The sequence below is a fragment of the Urocitellus parryii genome, chromosome 3, assembly GCF_045843805.1.
Source record: "Urocitellus parryii isolate mUroPar1 chromosome 3, mUroPar1.hap1, whole genome shotgun sequence".
Lineage (NCBI taxonomy): Eukaryota > Metazoa > Chordata > Mammalia > Rodentia > Sciuridae > Urocitellus > Urocitellus parryii.
This window is the reverse complement of record NC_135533.1, coordinates 122,605,512-122,626,263: the sequence shown is the minus strand read 5'-3', so window position 1 is coordinate 122,626,263 and position 20,752 is coordinate 122,605,512. Positions and strand designations below refer to the sequence as shown.

General features: G+C 49.2%; 1 protein-coding gene across 2 annotated transcripts in view; it reads left to right on the top strand.

The window, feature by feature from the left end:
• Nucleotides 1-8,177: 8,177 nt before the first annotated feature.
• Nucleotides 8,178-20,752, top strand: part of Sfswap (splicing factor SWAP) — a 65,321-nt gene continuing 52,746 nt past the window's right edge. The window contains exons 1-4 of one of the 2 annotated variants that reach the window (XM_026409660.2): nucleotides 8,178-8,540; nucleotides 10,703-10,872; nucleotides 11,452-11,583; nucleotides 15,165-15,250. In XM_026409660.2, the coding sequence (XP_026265445.2) occupies nucleotides 8,323-8,540; nucleotides 10,703-10,872; nucleotides 11,452-11,583; nucleotides 15,165-15,250 (606 nt within the window). In that variant the 5' untranslated portion in view covers nucleotides 8,178-8,322. Of the gene's footprint in view, nucleotides 8,541-10,702; nucleotides 10,873-11,451; nucleotides 11,584-15,164; nucleotides 15,251-20,752 lie in introns of those variants that run through there. The other variant, XM_026409661.2, reaches the window with a different exon arrangement.

Here is a 20,752-nt window from a genome sequence, read left to right as displayed (position 1 = left end):
GTCCACACGCATCTCTCCCAGAGCAGGTGTGGGGTGGCTCAAGGTTATTGGGTGATGTCCAGAGGGATGACGATGACATCCACAGTCATGCCAAGTGGCTGAGTGAGCTCAGTAGAGCAGGGCCACCGGTGTGAGCCCCACTGTCCTTCCACCTCCTGGAGCCCTGAGGATGTTTCTACCCACTGTGCTTCAGTGTCCCTTCTGTAATATGGGAGCAGCTGTCCTGTCCCTGTTAGGCTGATGGTGCTGAGCGCCACAATCCCAGGGTTGGCAGGGTCCCTGGGGAGTCCAAGGCCCTTGTCTGGTCAGCCAGTGGCTCCCCTGCGTCTGGATGTTGTGATCTGTGGTTGACTTCTTGAAATCCTCGACAATTTCACCTTTAAATCTATTTTGCAAGTTAAGTTGATGTAGCTTGTGCTCCCCACCCACTGACCTCCCCCTGAAGGCTCCCTGTCCCCACCCCTGGACACTGGGCCCTAGGGCTGGCCCTGCCAGGCCTCTAGAAAGTAGATTTGTGCAGTCTGCAGAGGAAGCAGTGGGAAAACCCAGGGGTGACCAGCTGATCCATCCAGCAAGGCTGATCCACCAGAGCCCTGTCACGGGAGTAGCCGTGACATCAGGTCAGGCCTTGGACCAGAATGACAAGATGCATCAAGCTGGGGTTTCTGTTTTGTTTCATTTTTTTTTTGTATGTGTGTATGTGTGTGTGTGTGTTTTGTTTTGGGTACTGGGATTGAACCCAGGGATGCTCTACTACTGAGCTGCATCCCCAGTCCTTTTTATTTTTTTTATTTGGAGATAGGGTCTTGCCAAATTGCTGATTCTAGCCTTGAACCTGTGATCCTCAGTTCCAACCTCTTGGGATCCCAGGCCTGGCCACTGCACCCAGCCAGGAAGCTGTTTTCAAAGGGGTTTCATCCTGATATTCACAGCTTCACTCTACAGCCCAGATCCCAAAGCAGCCTGGGCGAGGGGGAGGTTGTGTAGCTACTCAGTCACTGTGGCTCTGCTGCCTCTCAACCTGGAGAACAGTGCTGGTGCAGGGGGAAGAACACTGAGGGCCTTTGTTTGCACTACAGGGTTTTGTTATTCTTTTGGCTGAAAGGGGTCTTTCTCTCCCTGAGGCTCCAAAGCTCTTAGAAATACAGAAAAGGAGGGGGATGGAGGGAGCAGATGAGCTAACTGTGAAGGTCTGAGATGCAGTCCTGAGACGTGAGCCTCCTCTACCAACGCACATTGTGTTTGAACAATTTTGCTTCCCGGCCTCTGAGCCAGCCTGTTTGAATGGAGCGGAGCAGCCCAGCCGTCACGCAGCAGCCAAGATGCTTCTGGGTCAAGAACAGAATGGAAAAGGCAGCAAAAAGCATTAGGGCTGGAGGTGTGGTCAGTAGCAGAGCCCTTGTCCTGCTAGCTGACCACTGACCACACCTCCAGCCCTAATGCAGCATTTCTTTAAAGGAGCCCCCATCCTGCACTGGGAGATGCCAGCTTTTTGCCGCCTTTTCCATTCTGTTCTTGACCACAGAGCACCGTGACCTCACACCACAAGGTGTACAAGGCCCTGGGTTCCATCCCCAGCACCACAAAAAAAAAAAAAGAAAGAAAAACAGAGATAAATACATCTCTGGTGCTTGTGTTGAGCACAGCCATGAAGCCCCGCAGCCATGGTAGGATGACTCAGGGCCTGTGGCCCCCACTGTGGAGCCAGCTGGCCAGAGACCTGCGACCTCCAACAAGCTACTTGGCATCTCCATGATGTAGCTTCAGGCAGGATCCTCTCCACCCCTCTGCAGGTTGGGTCTCCAGGCCCCCTTGCTATGTGTGCTTAGGTCCCACCAGGGGCGGCTCTGCCTGGGTATGGGGAGGGAGTCTGTCCTCTGTGCTCTGTCCTCTGTCCCCTGCATCCTTCAGGTCACCTCCTTGGTTCCAGCTCCTTCAGGAGAACCTCTCCTCCACTGTCCCAGCTCTGGGGAAAGCAGGGTTCCCCAAGATACCCACTCCAGCAAGTGCCAGTCCTGCTTCGGACTCAGCCTCCCATCTTTCCTCGGTCCTAAGGGTGGCCGGGCTCCTGCAGGGCAGGTCTCGGGCTACTGCACCTGCTCTGCAGCCAGTTCCTTCTGTCGACTTCCCTCAGTGAATGTGCTGGCGGTCTCCCGGTTGGTAAACCACTTCGTAAGATGAGCTATCATTTTTTAATTAAGTGTGTTCAGATCCATAATCTGCCTTAACTCAGCAACATAGTGATTACGGGCTTCCATATGCCCCCGCCATTTGATTATGGTTTAGGAGCAGGAATGACGTGGAGCACAGCAGGCCCTGCTAGCTTCCCACCAACACCCATTCCTCTCTTCTTGGTTACTAAGAGATGTTTTACTCACAGAGTCAAATGCATTAGTTAAAAACACATTTCCTGCCATCTATCTTGCTGCTAGGGGTGGGCATATTATTTGCCAATGAACAAATTCCTTGTCAACAGAAATGGCATTGTTTGGGGCTGGTGTTGTGGTAGAGTGCTCATCTAGCACGTGAGAGCCCTGGGTTCAATCCTCAGCACCACATAAAAATAAATAAATAAAATAAAGGTATTGTGTCCAACTACAACCAAAAAATAAATATTAAAAAAAGAAATGGCATTGTTAATTTTTGTCAACCTGATCCTGTTTAATCACCCTATTTCCAGAGGCTCCAGTGTCTCCTGGGACAGGATGACTACATCTGCTTCTGTTCAACCCCCACCCAAGCCCAAAATCCTATAAGACGCACTCAGGTACCCTATGTGGTCCAGGTACCCTCACAGGCTCTTCACAGTTGGTGGCCCCACAGCCAAATTAGGGCAAGATACAATGCAGGCTTAGTTTCCTGATTCCTTTCATTATTCATAGCATCTCTTGAAAATATGTCAAAATTGAACCAATTGAGTTGAAAAGGACAACCTTGCAAGAATTTGGCTGGCCTGGAGATCAGACCACAAAGACCTATCTGCTGTGACCACTTCACTTGGCTTTACTCCACGTGTAACGCAGACATGTGAGCTAATACCAACTGCTCTACGTGTTCCCAGACCAAAGCCACTACTGACACTGGTGAGCAGATTTTCCTGGATTTTCTCAGGGACCCCTGAGACCTGGATGCTAGGCAGGTATTCTGAGTAGTTTCTGAGTTTTCTAGTCACGCTTGACGCTATGCACATCTTCCGAAGTGACAGTCCAGTCAGGCCCTTGGTGAAGTCAGCTGTGTCTCCACCGTGTCCTGTCACAAGGAGGAAAGACTCTTGCTCAACTTATTCAAATGACTATGTTGCCTGGAAAATAAAATACTAACCATTTCCAGATTCTGTAGGAATCCAATAGGGAGGGAAATTGTTTCATCTCCGTTCACAAACATATACCTAACCCAACTGTCGTGAGCTACAGATAATTTAGGAGGAAATAAAAAATGTTACTTAAATCTGCGAAACATTAAAGGAAAAGTGATGTTTCTTACAACAAAGCCATAAAGAAACAATAACTATTCAGTGTATTCAGCTGCTTCTATCTATTTCTTGTTCTGTAGTAGTATGGGGGTTAGAGTTTAGGGGACCAACTGTTTCTTCCCTAGAGTTCTAGAAACTCCTAACAGGTTGGTTGGTATGATCTTGTCACAGGAAAGTGGGGGTTGAAGCTCCAAATCTCAGTTCTTGTGTCCCAGTGAAAGAAAATTCAGACCAATGTGAAAAGTCAAGCAAGAAATTTTATTAGGAGTGAAAGTGGAGCCAGGTTCAAGCAGAGAACACTCGAGAGCTTTCATCACCATATACTAACTAGAATTCTCAACGCTTAGTAACTAATTTTTAGAAGCTTGTGTTTCCTTGCAGTTGAATTTTCAACGTGGCCCAAGATATGTTTGCTGACAGATCCAGTAACCGGAAACCCAAAGTGGGTAACTCGTGTTCAACAATTAAAGCTTTAGTATTGGATATAGACATGACCTAGATACCCAATGACTACCCGTCAATCAATTTAATGAAGCAAAACTCTTAGGGTTCAATTTACCAAACAAGCAAACAAAGATAGCCATAATCAAGCTTTCTGTCGGATATGTTCATGTCATGTCAATAAAACTGTATCTGCGGTTATATTTAATCCCGACACTCTGAAGTAATACCTGTTTTCTCTTCTTTTCTTTTTTTTTTTTTTTAAAGAGAGAGTGAGGGAGGGAGAGAGAGAGAGAGAGAGAATTTTTTAGTTTTCGGTGGACACAACATCTTTGTTCGCATGTGGTGCTGAGGATCGAACCCAGGCCGCACGCATGCCAGGCCAGCGCGCTACCGCCTGAGCCACATCCCCAGCCCAATACGTGTTTTCATTAAGCCAACAAATCTAACTTTTATATACTGAGGATTATTCGAGATCATGAGATCTTGAAATACATTTTGGGTTAACTCCCATTTTTCTAAGAATTTAAGGAGTACAGATGTTTCTCAACCTATGATTGGGTTCCAAATAAACCCATCCTAAGTCGAAAACTCCATAAGTTGAAATGTACTCAGGACACATACTTACTGAGTATCATAATTTAGCAAAATGACTGACTGAAAATTGTCCTTACGCCAAAGACGCAAGTCCTGGAGACCAGCCCAGCTAGATGGGCAGCTTTCCAACCCAGCTTGTTCTTTCTAACTAGGCTATGGAGTTGGGGTGCTGCCTATTAAGGCTCTCCTACCAGGACTCAGCACGAAGAGGCCAGACTGGCTTGCCATGTTTATAATATCGAGTGACAGGCCTGGCAGGATGCTGCGATCATCTTTCTCTGGCCAACCTGTTCTACCACTAGGAGTTTATTCATGAGGTGGCCAATGATGTGGACACAGAAGATCAAGCTTCAGGTTGTGTTTGCAGGGACAGGCTTAGGGATACCTAAGGGACAAAGAAACCTGGGGGCCTAAGGCATGGGGAAAGGTGATTGGCAGCCTGGGCGTAATAATCAAGCTTCATAGGACCCACGCTCACCAAATGGCTCAGCAAATGGCAGTGTTTGCAAGCTCTGAGGATGGAGTTCAGTCCCTATGACACCAAAAGGTCATGCATGAGATTCAAGCACAGGCCCAAGTGAAGGATGGGTGGGTCCAATAGGTTTGTACTATCAAGTTGCTGAAAAGCATCTCAGGCAAACTTTACCATCATGATCCATACATACGACAGAGCGTCATCCACAGCAAAGCTATTGGGAGAGTGCTACAGCTAAGTGGCCTCTGGAGTTGGTAACAGGGCAAGCGACTGAAAGCAAGTGACCTGCAGGTTCACTGGGTTCGGAAACCTACACACCTACTGACTAGAGCCTCAGAGGCAGGGGTTCCAGGTTCCCTGGATCTAGATGAACCCAGCACCGCTGTCCTCTGTCACCATCCCTACAAGAGGGTTCCCATGGGACCCAGCCCGGCTCCCATAGCAGCAGTACAATATAGCACTGCTTTTGTTGAGATTCACATTCCCAGTTCAGATAAAAACTGCTCAAATAAATTCTGAGAACTCACCACAAGTTATAGAACTTGTTCCAGCCAATGGCAAGTTCCAAATGCTTAGGAAGAAACAGTGACCACAGCTCAGCACATGAAGTAGGTTTAGTATGCACCAATCACAAATGTGTGTGAATCCAGAGACAGAAACACTCATGTAATGAGTTACTTAAAGTGGTTTATTACCAATAGACAAGCAGCCCTGGACAAAAGCAGCCTAGGATCCATTGTGGGCCAGTCCCCAAAGCTCAGAAAGCTGCCTGGCAAGAGGATCTTGAGTTTAAAGCCATCCTCAGCAATTTACTGAGGCCCTAAGCAATTTAGCAACATCCTGGCTTTAAAAATAAAAAAGGGTCAGGGATGTGGCTCAGGTGTTAAGTTCCCCTAGGTTCAATGCCTGGTCTTTAAAAAAAAAAAAAAAAAACCCTGCCTGAGGCAGAAGAAATTTAAATTGTACACACTGGGCTGGGGATGTGGCTCAAGCGGTAGCGCGCTCGCCTGGCATGCGTGCGGCCCGGGTTCGATCCTCAGCACCACATACAAAGATGCTGTGTCCGCCAAATACTGAAAAATAAATATTAAAGTTCTCTCTAAAAAAAATAAATAAATAAATAAATAAATAAATTGTACACACAGATGAGGGTCCCAAAGGCAGCCTGCTGCCCATCTCAGGGTCACACCAGTCGGGGAGCTCAAGCACTGAAGGACAGCCCACTTCTAAGGGAGGACAGAACAGTGAGTCCCTCTCTACCTCAAGATATTACATTCCCAGGGAGTTCTGCAGTTAATCTTGAGCATTATAAGCAAGAAAGGGTCAAGAAATGGGTCAGTCCAAGGCTACCCAGAGAACAGTCATGCAGTGAAACACCGAGGCCTATTTACTCATTTCTCCTAGGGGCTGTGCATGGTGAGGGGTGTGGACAGCCTCACATCCCACTTCTGACACTAGAACTGTTTTTTAAAAAAAGAAATCAAAGTTTATCAGAATTTATGTGAGTAAAAAACAATTCATGAATGCAGCAGCATGTGGAACTGCAAGAGCTATGAGGAGCTCATTTCTGCAGCAGGAAGTAAGATTCTACAGGCTACAGGCCTCACAGACAAAGCCCAGGAATCACTGCCCTGGCAATAGCTAGGCATGGGCCATATTTGGGTGCCATCCAGTGAAAAGTCCCCAGTGGGGAGCTGGCTGGCACTCTCTGACTTTTGTTTTATTGATTACATTGAATTGGGTTTTGATTTGCTTAAATTGGAGCTCCAGTTATAGACAGGCTAATGATCTCCTTCCTTTAACACACAGCTCTCTGAATTTGAGGGGAAGCTGAAGGGGTCCAGCACCCCCAACAACAGGTACATGCCTAGAAGCCACCAACATAGGACTGACCAAGTAACCAAGACATGGTCCTTCCTCCTGGGGCAGCAGGGCCAGCTGCAGTCAGACAGGAAAATGATGGCCTGGCCACCGCAGCAGCTCTTCATTCGTCCTGTGCTGACCAGCATGTGGCCCACTCGGTGCCAGGCACTGTTCTAGGCACCTCGGACAAGGTGGGCCAGTGAAGTCCCTGCTATCCAAAGCCAATTCTAGTGGATGCTGAACATATAGGAAGTGATGTGAGTTTTACAAAGACAGGCCACAGGGGTGCCCGGACACCCTGTTAGGGGACCGCTAGATCACGTGGGCAGAGGAAGCCACGCTTAAGAAAGAGTGCCTGGGTTAGACTAGTGATGAGGAGCCTATCAAATAAAACACAAAGGTGTGGCCCAGTCGGGGGAACCAGAAGCTCCAAGTGCTTCTGGTGCAAGCTGCTCATTGCTCAATTTTCAAGAAACGGGTACTGCGGGTCGGCACGTTTTCGGTTGCTGCCCAACACCTGAGGCTGCGCGGAGCGTGGGTAGCGCTCCTCCAGGCCCCGGGCCGCACCTGTCGAGGCCTCGAACTAGGGAGGGGCCGGCAGGCCGAGCAGCCCCAGAGCGCGGGCGGCAACGGTACCCTTGCACTCCCCAGGGTGCTACCTCCAAGCACCACCGACTTGAGCCGAGGAAACCGCAGGGCCAGCCCACCCCGGCGAGGGCCCGGCCTCGCTGCCACGTTCCTGGCAGGAAGACGTCCCCGGCCCCCGCGGGGGGCTCCAGGCACACAAAGGGGAATGTTCGCCTCCCGGTCCCGGCGTAAACGGGCTGTCTGCCCGCAGGACCCGTGGCCCTCCAGCTCCTGACCCTCCGACCCAAAAGCGCTGGGCCAGAGCCGCACGTGGGGAGGCCGCGGGCCAGACGGAGACGCGCCGCCAAGCACGCGGCCCCGGGGTCTGGGGCACTCACGAGCCTCGGGCACCTTCCGAGACGGGCGCCTGGGACCCAGACCCCTAAGCGACCCAAAACCCGGCGGCACCGCGGTCACGCGCGGAATCTTGGGAGGCCCCCCCCCAGACGCCATCGCGGCCCCACCGGCCGCAGCGGAAGCGGGCGCGCGGTACCCCGCCGCGCTTTCGTCATGTTGCCGAGCACCTCCGGAGAACACGAAAACAATGTGAATCCCCTGAGCACGGCCGCTCGGACGGCGGCAGCGCGTCGGAATGCGAAAAGGAAGGCCAACGTGTTTTCCATTAGCTGAAACGGCTACTGGCCCTGGCGAATCTGCCACTACCCTCGCCGGAAGTGCGGCCCTCCTGCCGGAAGTCGAGCTTTCTCCATTTTGTGGCCCGCCATGGCGGCGGTGTTAAGGTTGCGGCCGGGATGCGGCGCCTTTGACTGAGGGGGTAGGCCAGGCGAGCCATCGGGGACGTCGCGCGGAGCAGCAAAGGACCGGCCCGGACGTCGGGGACGCTGTCATGTACGGCGCGGGCGGGGGCCGCGCCAAGCCCGAGAGGAAAGGCGGCGCGAAGGAGGAGGCCGGGCCCGGTGGCGCCGGCGGCGGGGGCAGCCGAGTGGAGCTGCTGGTGTTCGGCTATGCCTGCAAGCTGTTCCGGGACGACGAGCGGGCCCTGGCCCAGGAGCAGGGACAGCACCTCATCCCCTGGATGGGGGACCACAAGCTCCTGATCGACAGGTCGGTCGCATCCCCCACCCGCCGCCCCTGCCGCCCTCCCCTCCCCCGCCGCGGGTCCGCCTGGCGCCGACGTGGGGTCCCGGCGTCCGGGGGGCGGGATCGCGTCGCCCGCCTCAGGGCTCCGGCTGCAGCCGGCGTCACGCCCGTCGCCGAAGGGATCGTCTCTGCCGCGCCGCGCCGCGCCGCGCGTCCCGGGCGGCCGCCGGCCACGACGCCCGGTGGAGCCGCGGGGTCGGCGCCGCTCGGCGCCGTGCGGCGATCGCCGGGAGCGCGCTTTTGTTCTCCGCGACGCCGCCCTCGGACCCCGCGAGTTAGCCTGCGGCCGCCCCGGCCAGCAGGACCCGGGCGCCGCGAGCCCTCCCGGGCGGTGGGCGAGACCCCGCGCGGCCGACACCCTGCCGCAGCGGCGTCCCTGGGGCTGGGCCGCCGCGGGTTCTCTTCCAGTGTCACCGCCCGGGGCGGCGGAGGGCCGGCTGGCGGCCGAGTGTGTGGTTGGAAAGGGCGACGTACGTGCTGTAGGGTGTTTGCTCCCCGCTCGCTTCCCTCCCTCTCCCCGGGGTGCTGGGATGTCCCTGCCGCTCGGGCAACACTACTTCTGGGGCCCGGACTGAAAGGCTAACCGTGGAATAGTCTCTCCAAGTGAAGGAAGCCATCGTTTGAGACGATTAGAACTGGATTCTGCAAAGCCCTGGAACCTGACTGTAGGGATGACCTCTGAGCTGCCCAGAATGGACACAGTAATGACCAAATAGGCCTTTTTCCGTCCCTGACATTTCCATTTGGAGGTAGAGCTAGGAAACAAGGACTCCGAGAAGGGAGGGTTGCAGATCAGATCGGCTCTGGATCTGATGCTCCACGCTCTGCTCAGACATGCTGTGCCTTTGAACTGCCATTTCTATGGAACGATGTTGCCTGAGCTCTCGGGCTTGCTTTCCAAAGTGTGACTTGTAATGTGCATTATTAAAGTTCGGTGAGCGCTGGTGTCTCAGCTCTTCATGCAGTTTCCATGTCATTCTGTACATGATTTGACTTAGGTCTCTCAAGACTGGTGGGGAGCAAACACTACACATGTAAATGTGTAATATTTTTAAATAATAATTTATATTTGTAAGTTAAGGAGGTTTACATTAAAATAAATCTAATTTTAAATTTTAATAAAATGCAATAATTTGGGTTCCCTGGTATTTTTGCCCGCCCCCCCCCATTAACTTGGTCACCATTACAAAAGTCAGCATTAAAAAATCAGGCAGACTTTTGTTGCTTAATATTTGCTTCTGTGACCCAAAATCTGAGTATTTTAAGTAAAAGTAACCGACTCACTCGTTTTCTGACAGTTGTACGTTGACAGCATTTTCATTGAATCTTTTCGTGTTAAAAGTATAACAGAAAGTGCTTTTCTTGTCCTTGGGTTGATGAGGGACCTATTGGTCCATGCCAGAGAAGCATGGATGTGTCCTCATCTGTGTTATTTCCTGGGGTATCAAGTTCAAAAGGAAGTACTGACATGCGTCTTCTAATGGTTTTTGCCTGTTCCAGTGAACCTCCCTACACTGCATGTATATGTCGCTGTTCCTATGTATGTGTGTCTCTCTACCACGTAACCCAGCACTTATTTCCTCAGCCAAGTGGCTAGGGGCGAGAGCCTAGCCAAGATTTTACCTTCCATGGACGCAAGTTTCTTTGATGAAGATCTCTCCTGAGAGTTCGGGACTAGCAGAAAGAAGCGAGGAAATTTCGACCGTTTGGTTCTTACGGATAGGTATTTATGTATTCGGTTTGTGTGAATGTAAGCTATGATATTTAACTTTTCAGAAAAAAAGTTTTTTGTTTTTTTGTTTTTTTACAAGTGGCATTGAATGGTTAATCAAACCATGCACGGTAAGAACTGCTAGTGAGGCAGATGCCATTTACACTTTAAAGGATTGTCTGCCTTTAATTATGAGTTTTATCGTGCTATACAGTGGAGTTACACTTTTTTAAGATAACTTGAGTTAAACAGTAGGAGAGATGACTAGCCACATGAAGTGTAAGTCTGAGCAGTTTTGCATTTCCCTTAATACTTTTACTTTATTATTTTAATCGGTAAGTACACACATCGAGTGCCACACTCCACCAGCCTAGGCGGTAACTTCTGTGTGCTGACCAGTGTATTCGCATTACAGATACGATGGGCGTGGTCACCTGCATGACCTCTCTGCGTATGATGCCGAGTATGCCACTTGGAACCGAGACTACCAGCTATCTGAAGAGGAGGCGCGGGTAGAGGCGCTGTGTGATGAAGAGAGGTATTTAGCCTTGCATACGGACTTGCTTGAGGAGGAGGCAAGGCAAGGTACTGCTCAAGAAAGACTTATTTCAGCCACAACTTTAAAATTTTTTAAGTATTTAAAAGTTTACTCCCATTCATTTTTTTATACTCACTCTTTCTGATATTATCTTGACAGTACCCAGTGGATTGGAAAAACAGGAGTCTTTGCGTTCTGAGAGGACCTCAGGATAGTTTATATATAGAGCCACAAAGAATTTTCCCAGCTTTTGAGGGCAGACTGGGATTTGAAAAAACAAAAACCAAACTCTTTAACTGTTCTTCTTTAACAGTATCGTATGAATTAAAATTGATGTTCTTGTCTTTGCCTTAACGATCTTTAATACAATTCTTAATCCCAAAATTTTCTCAGCAGGAAGAAATTTTCCACAAAAGATGTGTATTCTGCTTTCTGTGGGTAAACACTTACTGGCAAAAGTATATATTGATAGACATGAAGTGTGCGTTTCTAGAAACACTTTTGCCTCAAAAGAAGGTTGAAAAAATGTGTTGTTTGCTTTATCGATAGCTACAACTTTAGAAATATATGAAATTTTTCTCAGTAAGCTTCCATTTTTGTTAACAAAGTTCTTGTTTTTATTCAAGAGGAAGAATACAAGCGGCTGAGTGAGGCGCTGGCAGAGGATGGGACCTACAGTGCCGTGGGTTTCACTTACGGCAGTGACTATTACGACCCATCCGAGCCAACGGAGGAGGAGGAGCCTTCAAAACAGAGAGGTGAGCCGCCCCGACTAGAGCGCCCCGAGCTTTCGTTGGGCTCCTTCTGGTGGGGTGGATCAGCACTAGAACATGAACTGCCAACAGGCAGGTTGTGAACTCAGACTCGTTTTCTGCACTGGATCCAAGTTGCCTGCCCAGGCGGGGGCGACAGCAGATTTCCTCTGGATCCTGTTTCTGGATTGGTAGTACTTGTGGATGTTCTTGCCGTTGTCTGGCAGCAGTAGCCTTTCCTTCACGTGGCCTGCTTCTGATTACCTCTCATAGCTGACCTGATGACCAGTGTCCAGTGGAAAGACATCCCTGGAGTTTGTTCACATAGCACAAGATTAAAGATTTCATATGTGCCTTCCTGGATTAACTTTGGGAACTATGAATATACAAAACCATGCTACAAAGAAATCCAGGCTCCTCTAATACAGCAGGAAATGTCCTTGTCACTTTGTAAGCCCTGGGAGCACCATTACCAATTTGTCACTGCCATCCGCAGTTGTGTGAACTAGAGGCATTAAGGACAAGTTGCTTACATGTAGGGTATTCTGTTGCAAAGGAGAACTTTGGAAACCCATTTAGATGTTGAACAAATTGGATCACATCCTACAGAGACTTAATGTCAGAGCTAACTGAGTCTGTTATTTGGGACTTGATTGGTTTCTGCTTAAGTAATACTCATGAGGCGTCGGAGCAGTCGAGTGCTAAAGCAGCTGTGTGGGGGGCCTCCCCAGCCATCCACTGAGGAGTGGTGGCCATGGAGGAGCAGACCAGGCACGCAGGCACTCAGGCTTTCCTTCCACCTCATACTCATCATCTGGGCAAAAGCGTCACACGCACAGCTCTGTTTGGGAACATGGAGAGAGACCCTCCAAGTGAGATCATGATGTGCTGAGCTCAAGACTAGTGGAGGAACTTAGCAGTTTGCATTGGCTTTGAAACCTGATAGTCCCTTTAGTGATCATCGTGATGTGCTGGAAATGTTGCAGATCTAAGAAGTAAATGTGCATTTATCCAGATTAAGCTATTCTTGGAAAGTTCTGGATAGTTCCAATGCAGTTGTCTCTTCTCTGGACCACATCCATTATTTCAGTTTGAAACGCATAGGGTTTTTACCAGAAGGCAAGAATACCAACATTTCACAACTGAAGAATTAAAATGTGTAAAGGCCTCATTGTCTTTTATGGCAATAATCTTTAGAAGAGTCCTTTACATTAACTTCCTAATATTCCAGATCAGGCACAGGCAGCCATGACTGCAGGCCCAGTTCCTGGGTTTGTGTCTGTAGGATTTCATCAGAACAGCTGAGCTCTTTTGTTCTGTCTGCTGCCAGTTGGGGCTTTGGCAAGCATGTGGCTGAGGTAGACCCTGGGCCCACAGAGCCATTTCACAGTTGTCCTTCTGTTCTAGACGTTGAGCCATTGTTTCAATGTAATTATTGGGCTGAGAGATAATAGACTTTGTTACACTTTCTAAATTTTGCAAACAGTATATTTCTTCACTTTGCCTTCTGTTAATACAAAATACTCTTTATAAGTGGTTATTGGGCTCCTGGTTATTGGCATTTTATGTTTAATTTGCACTAATATAAATAAAACACCACCCCCAGCACACACAAACACCCTGAAATGGGATTCATTTTGGTGCCCAGAACCATTAGCAACCAAGTTGAGTGTTGTTTCTGTTTCCAGTATGGGGGACTGAACTTAGGGGCACTCACCACTAAGCTGCATTCCCATCCCTTTTTATTATTTGTTTTGAGGCAGGCCTTACTAAGCTTCCTAGAGTGGCCTTACACTTGTAATCTGGTTTGCCTCCTGAGTGGCTGGGGATCATAGACAGGGGCCACTGCACCTAAAGTAGAAGATAAAATCAGATTTTTCCATGTCAGCAGAATCTCTATATATTCCTTGGTTTTTAAAATAACTTACTTTAACGCCTTTTAGTACCTGTAACCCTGTGGTGTCAGCCAAAGGCGCTTTGACGCCTCTGTTTCTGCCTGACCTCACCTCTCCTCTCTCATTAGCACAGTATTTTTCATCCGGGTCACAGTTTATTGTCGTTAAAGATCCTTTGTTTTTAAGTATTTTTTCCAGTTCTGGGGCTTGAACCCAGGGCCATGCACGTGCTAGGTGCGTGCTCCAGCCGTCTGCCACATCCCAGTTCTGCATGTGCATGTTCTGATAAGAAAAGGCTATTGGAATATGTGAGTCTGTGTTGCAATGGTAGATTTTTACTTTGTGCCACTGAAAATAAAGGCCTGTATGAGAACAGAATGACCCATTTGACCTGTCTATCCCAGGGAAGGCCTTGACTTTTCCACATGTCTTAAGGTTACAAAAAAGCTATTTGAAAAGACAGACTTTTAATTGCTTTTTTTATTTTTGAAAAAGAATTGTTTTAAACACATACCCCTGGCCTCCTTCTCAGAAAGGTTCTGAGGAAGCTTAGCTCAGTTGTCACTTGCTTTTTCCCAGTGGAAGATCTCACAGACCTTGGTTTCTGCTGCCTGCAGCTCCACTCTGTTGTTTGGCTGCTGGAGCTAGACAATGGCCCTGCCAGACATGGGGGTTTAGGCAGTAGTAGCTCTGCCCTCCACTCACCCTGTCCTTAGTGTGTGCAGAAACAGGTGGGGCACAGTTCATCCTTTGTTACAGTTGACTTGCATCTCAGGTGAGAACCCCAAGTGTCACCTACAGGGATGCCTGCTCACAGCTCCCCTGGGTTCACTGAGGAATTAGACTTGAAGAGATGTTGGCAGATTGTTGACTTAAGAGGCTGCGCTACGTGTCATGAGAACGTTTATTTAGATGAGGATTTAGTGTTTGGTTCTTTTATCACTTTTTTGGGAGTAAAAACCGAAGTAAAAGTTGAAATTCATTAAAATGTGTTTTTTTTCTAATTTTGTGCTGATTTTTGTGCATTTCATTGTGTCCCTTAGATTGATAGTCATCTGAATTGTTGATAAATTGGAATATCTTAGAATTCAAGAAGTTTTAATTGTAAGGCACCTTATCTAACACATAGTAGGCAGATATGGATATTAATAATGAGTAGAATTGAAGTGATACATCTGACTGTGGGGAAAGCAGTAGTTTGCTTGGGTGGAGAAGTCATGATGTTGTTGTTTAGGTTTTTAGGATGATCAATGTTGGGTTGTCCAGGGGGTGGTCACCTTGTCTTGTACGTAGTGCCCCAGAGTCTGTAGGAACAGTGCCAGTTCAGTGCAGATGTGTGTGGCAGGGAGGCTGGGCAGCACGGAGCAAGGACTTTGGCCGAGAGCCTGCTCCAGTGTTCTGCTCTGGCTGAGGTCATATGGGTTGGCTCACACCTCACATGGCCCTTGGAAACCAGAGCCAGGAAATGGCAGGGTTGGGACTGAGGCTGGCAGGATCATCTGCACCACCCGCCTCTTGGGAACTCATTATGTGAGTCTGCTTCAACATGGTGGGATCCTCTCCACAGTGTTTCAGTTGGAGCCACAGAAAGGAAGAGCCTATCGGTGCTCTTCCCTGAGTACTGCATGCTGTTGGCAGGAGCCTTCTTCCTTGATTATTGTTCTGAAGGTCTCAATTTTCTTTTTTTAATAGAAAAAAGCGAGGCTGAAAATTTGGAGGAAAATGAAGAGCCTTTCATCGCCCCTCTAGGACTGAACGTCCCATCTGACGTGGAGTTGGTACGTATTCTTCTGCAAGCCTGCTGCAGTGGGTGGCCACTTGTTCTTCAGTGCTGTGTGTGAGGGCACAGTGACAGTGTAGCTGCCTTTCCACTGAACCAGGTTGCAGTCATTTGTGAGTTAATGGGGAAAAAGGCCACTTCCTGCTTGCTTTCATTTGAAAGAATGATGAAGGGATTGTAGCAAAATAACTAGGGTAGCGTGTCAGCACGTTGCGTGGACCCCAGGGGCTGTGTGGTCTAGAACCGTGATCTGGACAGCGTGGCCGGCATGTCAGAGTTGGCAGAGAGTGTGCCGAGCACACACTGGTGGAGGCTACACACTCAGGGCAGCGTTGCTCAGTGCTGTGCGTCCTTCCAACTTTTCCTGGTGTGGTTTTGTGGGCTCCTGGCCTTGGCTCTACATGTTCTGGGTACTCACCTCCATCGTGAGTAGCCCTGCACTGCAAGTCCTCTGTAGCTGGTTGCTGTTGGGTGGAGTCTCCAGGATGGCCTTGTCTCAGCCCGAGGCTTCAGTTGCACCTTGTTGAACTCAGGTCCAGTTACAGTGGCCTTAAAGCCAAGCCAAGGCTACTACTTGAGGGATCTCTGTATTCCAGCGCTGTGCCAAGCTGCTGCTTGTGGGTCTTCTCATTTGGTGCTGATAGCCCTCTGGGATAGCGTTGCAGATGAGAAACAGACTTAGGAAAGTCAAGAACTCTGGCTCATGCAGCAGGCAGGAGCCTACAAGTCTCCTTATTGTATTAGGGGTGTTTGAATGTGGAAAGTTTCCCAAGTGCTCATGCACAGCCAAGAACTTGCCCTTGCCTTGCCCTTGCCCTCTGCAGCTGAGCTGCAGGTGCTGCACTGCGGGCCCTCCAGGCCTTATCTGTGTCTGGCAGAAGACAATGTCTCTTAATCTCTGCAGTGTGTTGATCTCTGCATGTGTTGCTGCACTGCCTCTGAAGTTCACAGCAATGTGACAGTTCTTGTGTTTTTTCCTACCCCCTATCCTGTGACCAAAGGAGATGATTGCCCTCAGTTCCCGCTCAGGCCCAGTGTCTCTCAGGGATTTGCTCATGTCTCCAGCTCTTCCCAACATGGGCTGTATCTCTGGGTTTTGCCTCGGGTCAGAGCTGCTCAGGTTTGCTCCTGTTTCCAGCTTGTGACTGTTGTGCTGAGGTCAGAGCTGAAATGTCATGTGCAGACTGATGACTAATGTCCCCAGGCTCCCATCAGCAGGCACTGGCCTTGTTGGCATGTCCTGGGTTCCTGAGTGATCACTCTGCAGGAGAGACCCACCAAAATTAACCCTTGAATATCACATTTGCTGTGTTAGCTACAATTCATACTAAAAGCATTTGCTTGAGGCTGACTCTAGGGAATGTCACTTATTTTTGTATGATTTTTAAAGTTTCTATATAAATATAAACTTAGAAGTATGACAGAAATTTCTTGCTTTAATTCCTATTAAAATATTTAATGGCTGTTGGAATCCTCAAGAACCAAAACACCTGCCACCCAGAGGAAAGCAGGAGTGGCCTCCGCGAGAAGCACAGGCTCTCGAGGGTTAGTTTCCTCCAGCGTCCTCTCAGAGGCCCCTGGAGTGCAGGGTTTTGCCATGTGGGTGCTTGGTTGAGTCTCGGCTTGGCGTCTTCCGTCCGTTTCCTTTGTGGCAGCTCCTTGTTCTTCAGTCATTGTGGTTTCTGACATAGACTTGTTGTATAAACTGCACTGTTGGTAGGAAACATGGCGTGGAAGGCCATGCTGGCCTGTGGTGGCCGTGTTGTGGAGGCCATGCGGGGCGTGGTGGCCGCATCATGGAGCTGTGTGGGGCTGTGGTGGCCTGTGGTGGCCGTGTCGTGGAGGGCATGAGAGGCTGTGGTGGCTGTGTCATGGAGGCCATGTGGGAGGCCGTGCTGGCCTGTGGTGGCTGTGTCGTGGAGGGTGTGCGGGGCTGTGCTGGCAGGGTGCTGGCTGACTGTGCGTGGAAAGACTGGCCTGGATTCAGGGAGCCACTGGGTGGGTGTGACTTGTTGGCAGGGAGGTCAGGCAGTTGGCAGAGAAAGCAAGCGCTTTGGGGGGTTCTTGCTCTTAAAAACCTGATGATGTCACAGCACCTGGTGGCTCTGCTTGCCTCCTGCTTAATGCTCCTGTGCCACCAGGAGGGATCCCACATAGCCCTTGGCCCCTGACAGCTGAGCCTATAGACTGAAGTCCCCTCAAGTGATCTGATGCCTTTATTTTAGCCTTTTATAATGACTCCGTGTGTGTGTGTGTGTGTGTGTGTGTGTGTGTGTGTGTGTGTGTTTTGTGGGAAGTGGGACTTACATTTCTTCCAGATGTGTAACTAGGCAATGGTGTCTTGACATGGCATAAGTCACTGTCTTTTCCCAGGGACCTAGACACCCATCTGTCCCAAGTTCCCTGCATTCAGGCCAGCCCTCTGGACCTTCTGCAGGGCTGTGTGTGCTGTGCGGCTGGCTGTGGGGAGAGCCTGTCACTTGGCCCATCCTTGCCCACCTATCTCTTCACTCTTCTGAGACACTGCAGATGGCACAGAGCCGGAGCTCCTAAGCCACTGTTCAGTCATGGGACCCAGAGCTCTTGGTGGTCAACAGTGTGTTCAAGTGTGCTTCTAGGGGACTGGGTCTCAAGAGCAGGGCAGGAGTGGGGGACTTGATTTAGATGGCTACATTTGTGGCAGCTCAGGGAAAGGTAGCTCGCAGCAAGCCTCATTGTGCATGCTTCATACCAGGCCCTGTGCAGAGTGCTTCTGAGTTGCTGCTTGCAGTCTTGGTTCACAGTAGATACAGCTGTTGCCCATTTTCCAGATGAGGAGCACAGAGGTGTAAAGCAAGGCGGGTAGAAACTGCCCTCAGCCGTGCCAGTCAGGCCTGGGGTTCCAGCAGGCATAGCTCTGCTTCCCTGTTTGGCTGCCGTGTGAAAAGGGGTAGGTGGGCGGGGACAGAGGCTAGTGTGCTCCTGTGGAGCTAGGGCCTTCTCTTTTGGTGTGTGATGCTGCTGTGTGTGTGGACGGGGCTCTTGTTCCACTGCCTCAAGGGTCTCTCCCCAGTGCCTTGTCTTGGACACTGTGTGGCTCTTTCCTCTCAGTCTGTGCTGCTGATGGCATGGTCCCTCTTTATGGTTGCAGGGTTTTGAGGCTTTCTTTGAATGCTTTCCCACTGAAAATATTTTCCTATATTTCCTGCTGTTTTGTAGTTTTGTTTTACATTTGAATTGTGACTGGATCTGGGATTTATTTGGGCCTGAAGGCAAAGCAAGTATTTTGGGTTTTTTTCCCATCCCCAATGGAGAAGGCAGCCTGGCAGCTGCCCCTGAGGTTCTTCTCTTGATCCCCACCTTGCTCCCTATCCCTTCTCTTCTCCTGCCACGTAGTCCATAGTTGCCCATGACTGAGGGTTTCCTGACCTTAAATGCCCCCATCCTGCTCCCAGGACTGGCTCTGCCTCTGAATTCTTGCCAATGTGTCAGAGGAGAGAGCAGGTGACCACAGCCTTCCTCTCAGCTCCAGGCTTTCCCAATAGAGGGCTCCCCTGGGGTTCAGAAGGGAAGGACACCCCATTTATCAGGTCGTCTCTGGGACACACATTTACACATGAACTGTTAGTTTTTGAGGGTTTTGTCCTGGGAAATCAAACCCAGGCACTAGGCATGCTAAGCATATACTCTGCCATTGATCTGCATCCCCAGCCTCTGTCAGCTGTGTTTAAGGTACCATTGGACAGTAAGAGTGATCACCATCTGAAATGGAAAAGGAGTTATCTAAAATCTGTGTGACAACGATAGCAAAGAATGACTCTTTTTATCCCTTGTCTACTTTCTCTGGGAACATAGCTTAACCTATGCTCATGCGATGCTCTGCTCTTAGGGTCATTGTTGCTGTCACATCACCTCCCCTTTGCATTTTGACCAAAGTGGTCATGTTACTGTTGTCATTAACAGGCCTACCTTTACAACAGTTTAGACTAGCACATCTGTTTGGTCAGTAGAACCTGATCTAGATGGCATCATATTTTCTTTTAAAGGTCATTGTTCTGAAGTGATCTGTAATTGACTAGTTTATAGATGGTACCATTTTAAAAATTAATTGTAGACCAGGCTCAATAGTTCATGGCACACCTGTAATTCCAGCAGCTCAGGAGGCTGAGGCAGGAGGATCGAAAGTTCAAAGCCAACCTCAGCATCTTAGGCCCTAAGCAACCCAGTGAGACCCTGTCTCTAAATAAAATACAAAATAGGGCTGGAGATATGGCTCAGTGGTTGAGCCCTGAGTTAAATCTCTGGTACCAAAAAGAAAAAAGATTGTATTTAACCAAAGCCAATGAAAAACCTGCATCAGGGTTCATATTTCAGCCCACAGTGGGCCTTTAACATGGAATCTAATTTATTGGGGAATCTAAATACAACTTTAATCATGGGGCATTTATCCTGAAGTGTGAAGGACATTATTAATTCAGAAAATTAAATTTGAGAATTAAGCCCTTTAAATTTTATGAAGGATGAAGCCCCTAAACTACAATAAGCTTGTTGGATTCTTGAGCACTCTTTTTTTATTGTTGTTGTTTGTTTATTTATTAATCCTTTGTTGTTGTTTATTTTTTAATGTGATGTTGGGGATTGAACGCAGGGAGGGCCTCATGCATACTAGGCAAGTGCTTTTACCACTATCTCCTCAACCCATTAACCACTCAATTCTTTTCTTTTTTAAAGAGAGAGAGAATTTTTTGATATTTATTTTTTAGTTTTCGGTGGAAACAACTTCTTTATTTTATTTTTATGTGGTGCTGAGGATTGAACCCAGTGCCCCGCACATGCCAGGCAAGCGCACTACCACTTGAGCCACATCCCCAGCCCAACCACTCATTCTTAATGAGAAAAATTTCTAGTTTTATATGCATGGGATTTCCATGCACCTTCCCAGTGCTGATCTCTCTTGAGATACTGAAGGCATTTTGGGTGTGTGGCTCCCAGCTCTCGGTCTGACGGGTTGTGTGTGGGCCAGAGTGGCAAGTGCACCGTGTGGTGGAGTGACTCGGTGGCCCTGGGGGGGGGGGGAGGAGGTGGGCTGTGAGTGCCAGTCGTGAACTGATAGCAAACCAGCAAGGACTCTCCTGCAGGGTGACCTGGCTGCCTTAAGGATAGGACGCCCTGCTTCAGGTGGGGGTGGCATCCTGCTGGAGCCTTTGCCAGGACCTGAGAAGAGCAGAGGTGGTGGGGCACAGAAGAGACTTGGCGGGAGCTTCTTGTATGAGCCTGCACCTGCGTGTTCAGGTGTTGGAAGACTGTTTGGCAGCAGGGAGCCTCCAGGCTCTAAAGCCTAGTCCTAGCAAGACAGGAAGCAGAGGGATTCTTAGGTCCTTGGGAAACATGGAAGTATATGCTTTTCCCCTAGAAGAATGCATGTGTGCAAAATTTGCATACCCCTTCAGAAGATTCACCCAGTCCCTGGAGCCCACCATGGAACCCTGGTTGTATGGAAAGGTATTAGTTTGGTACATAA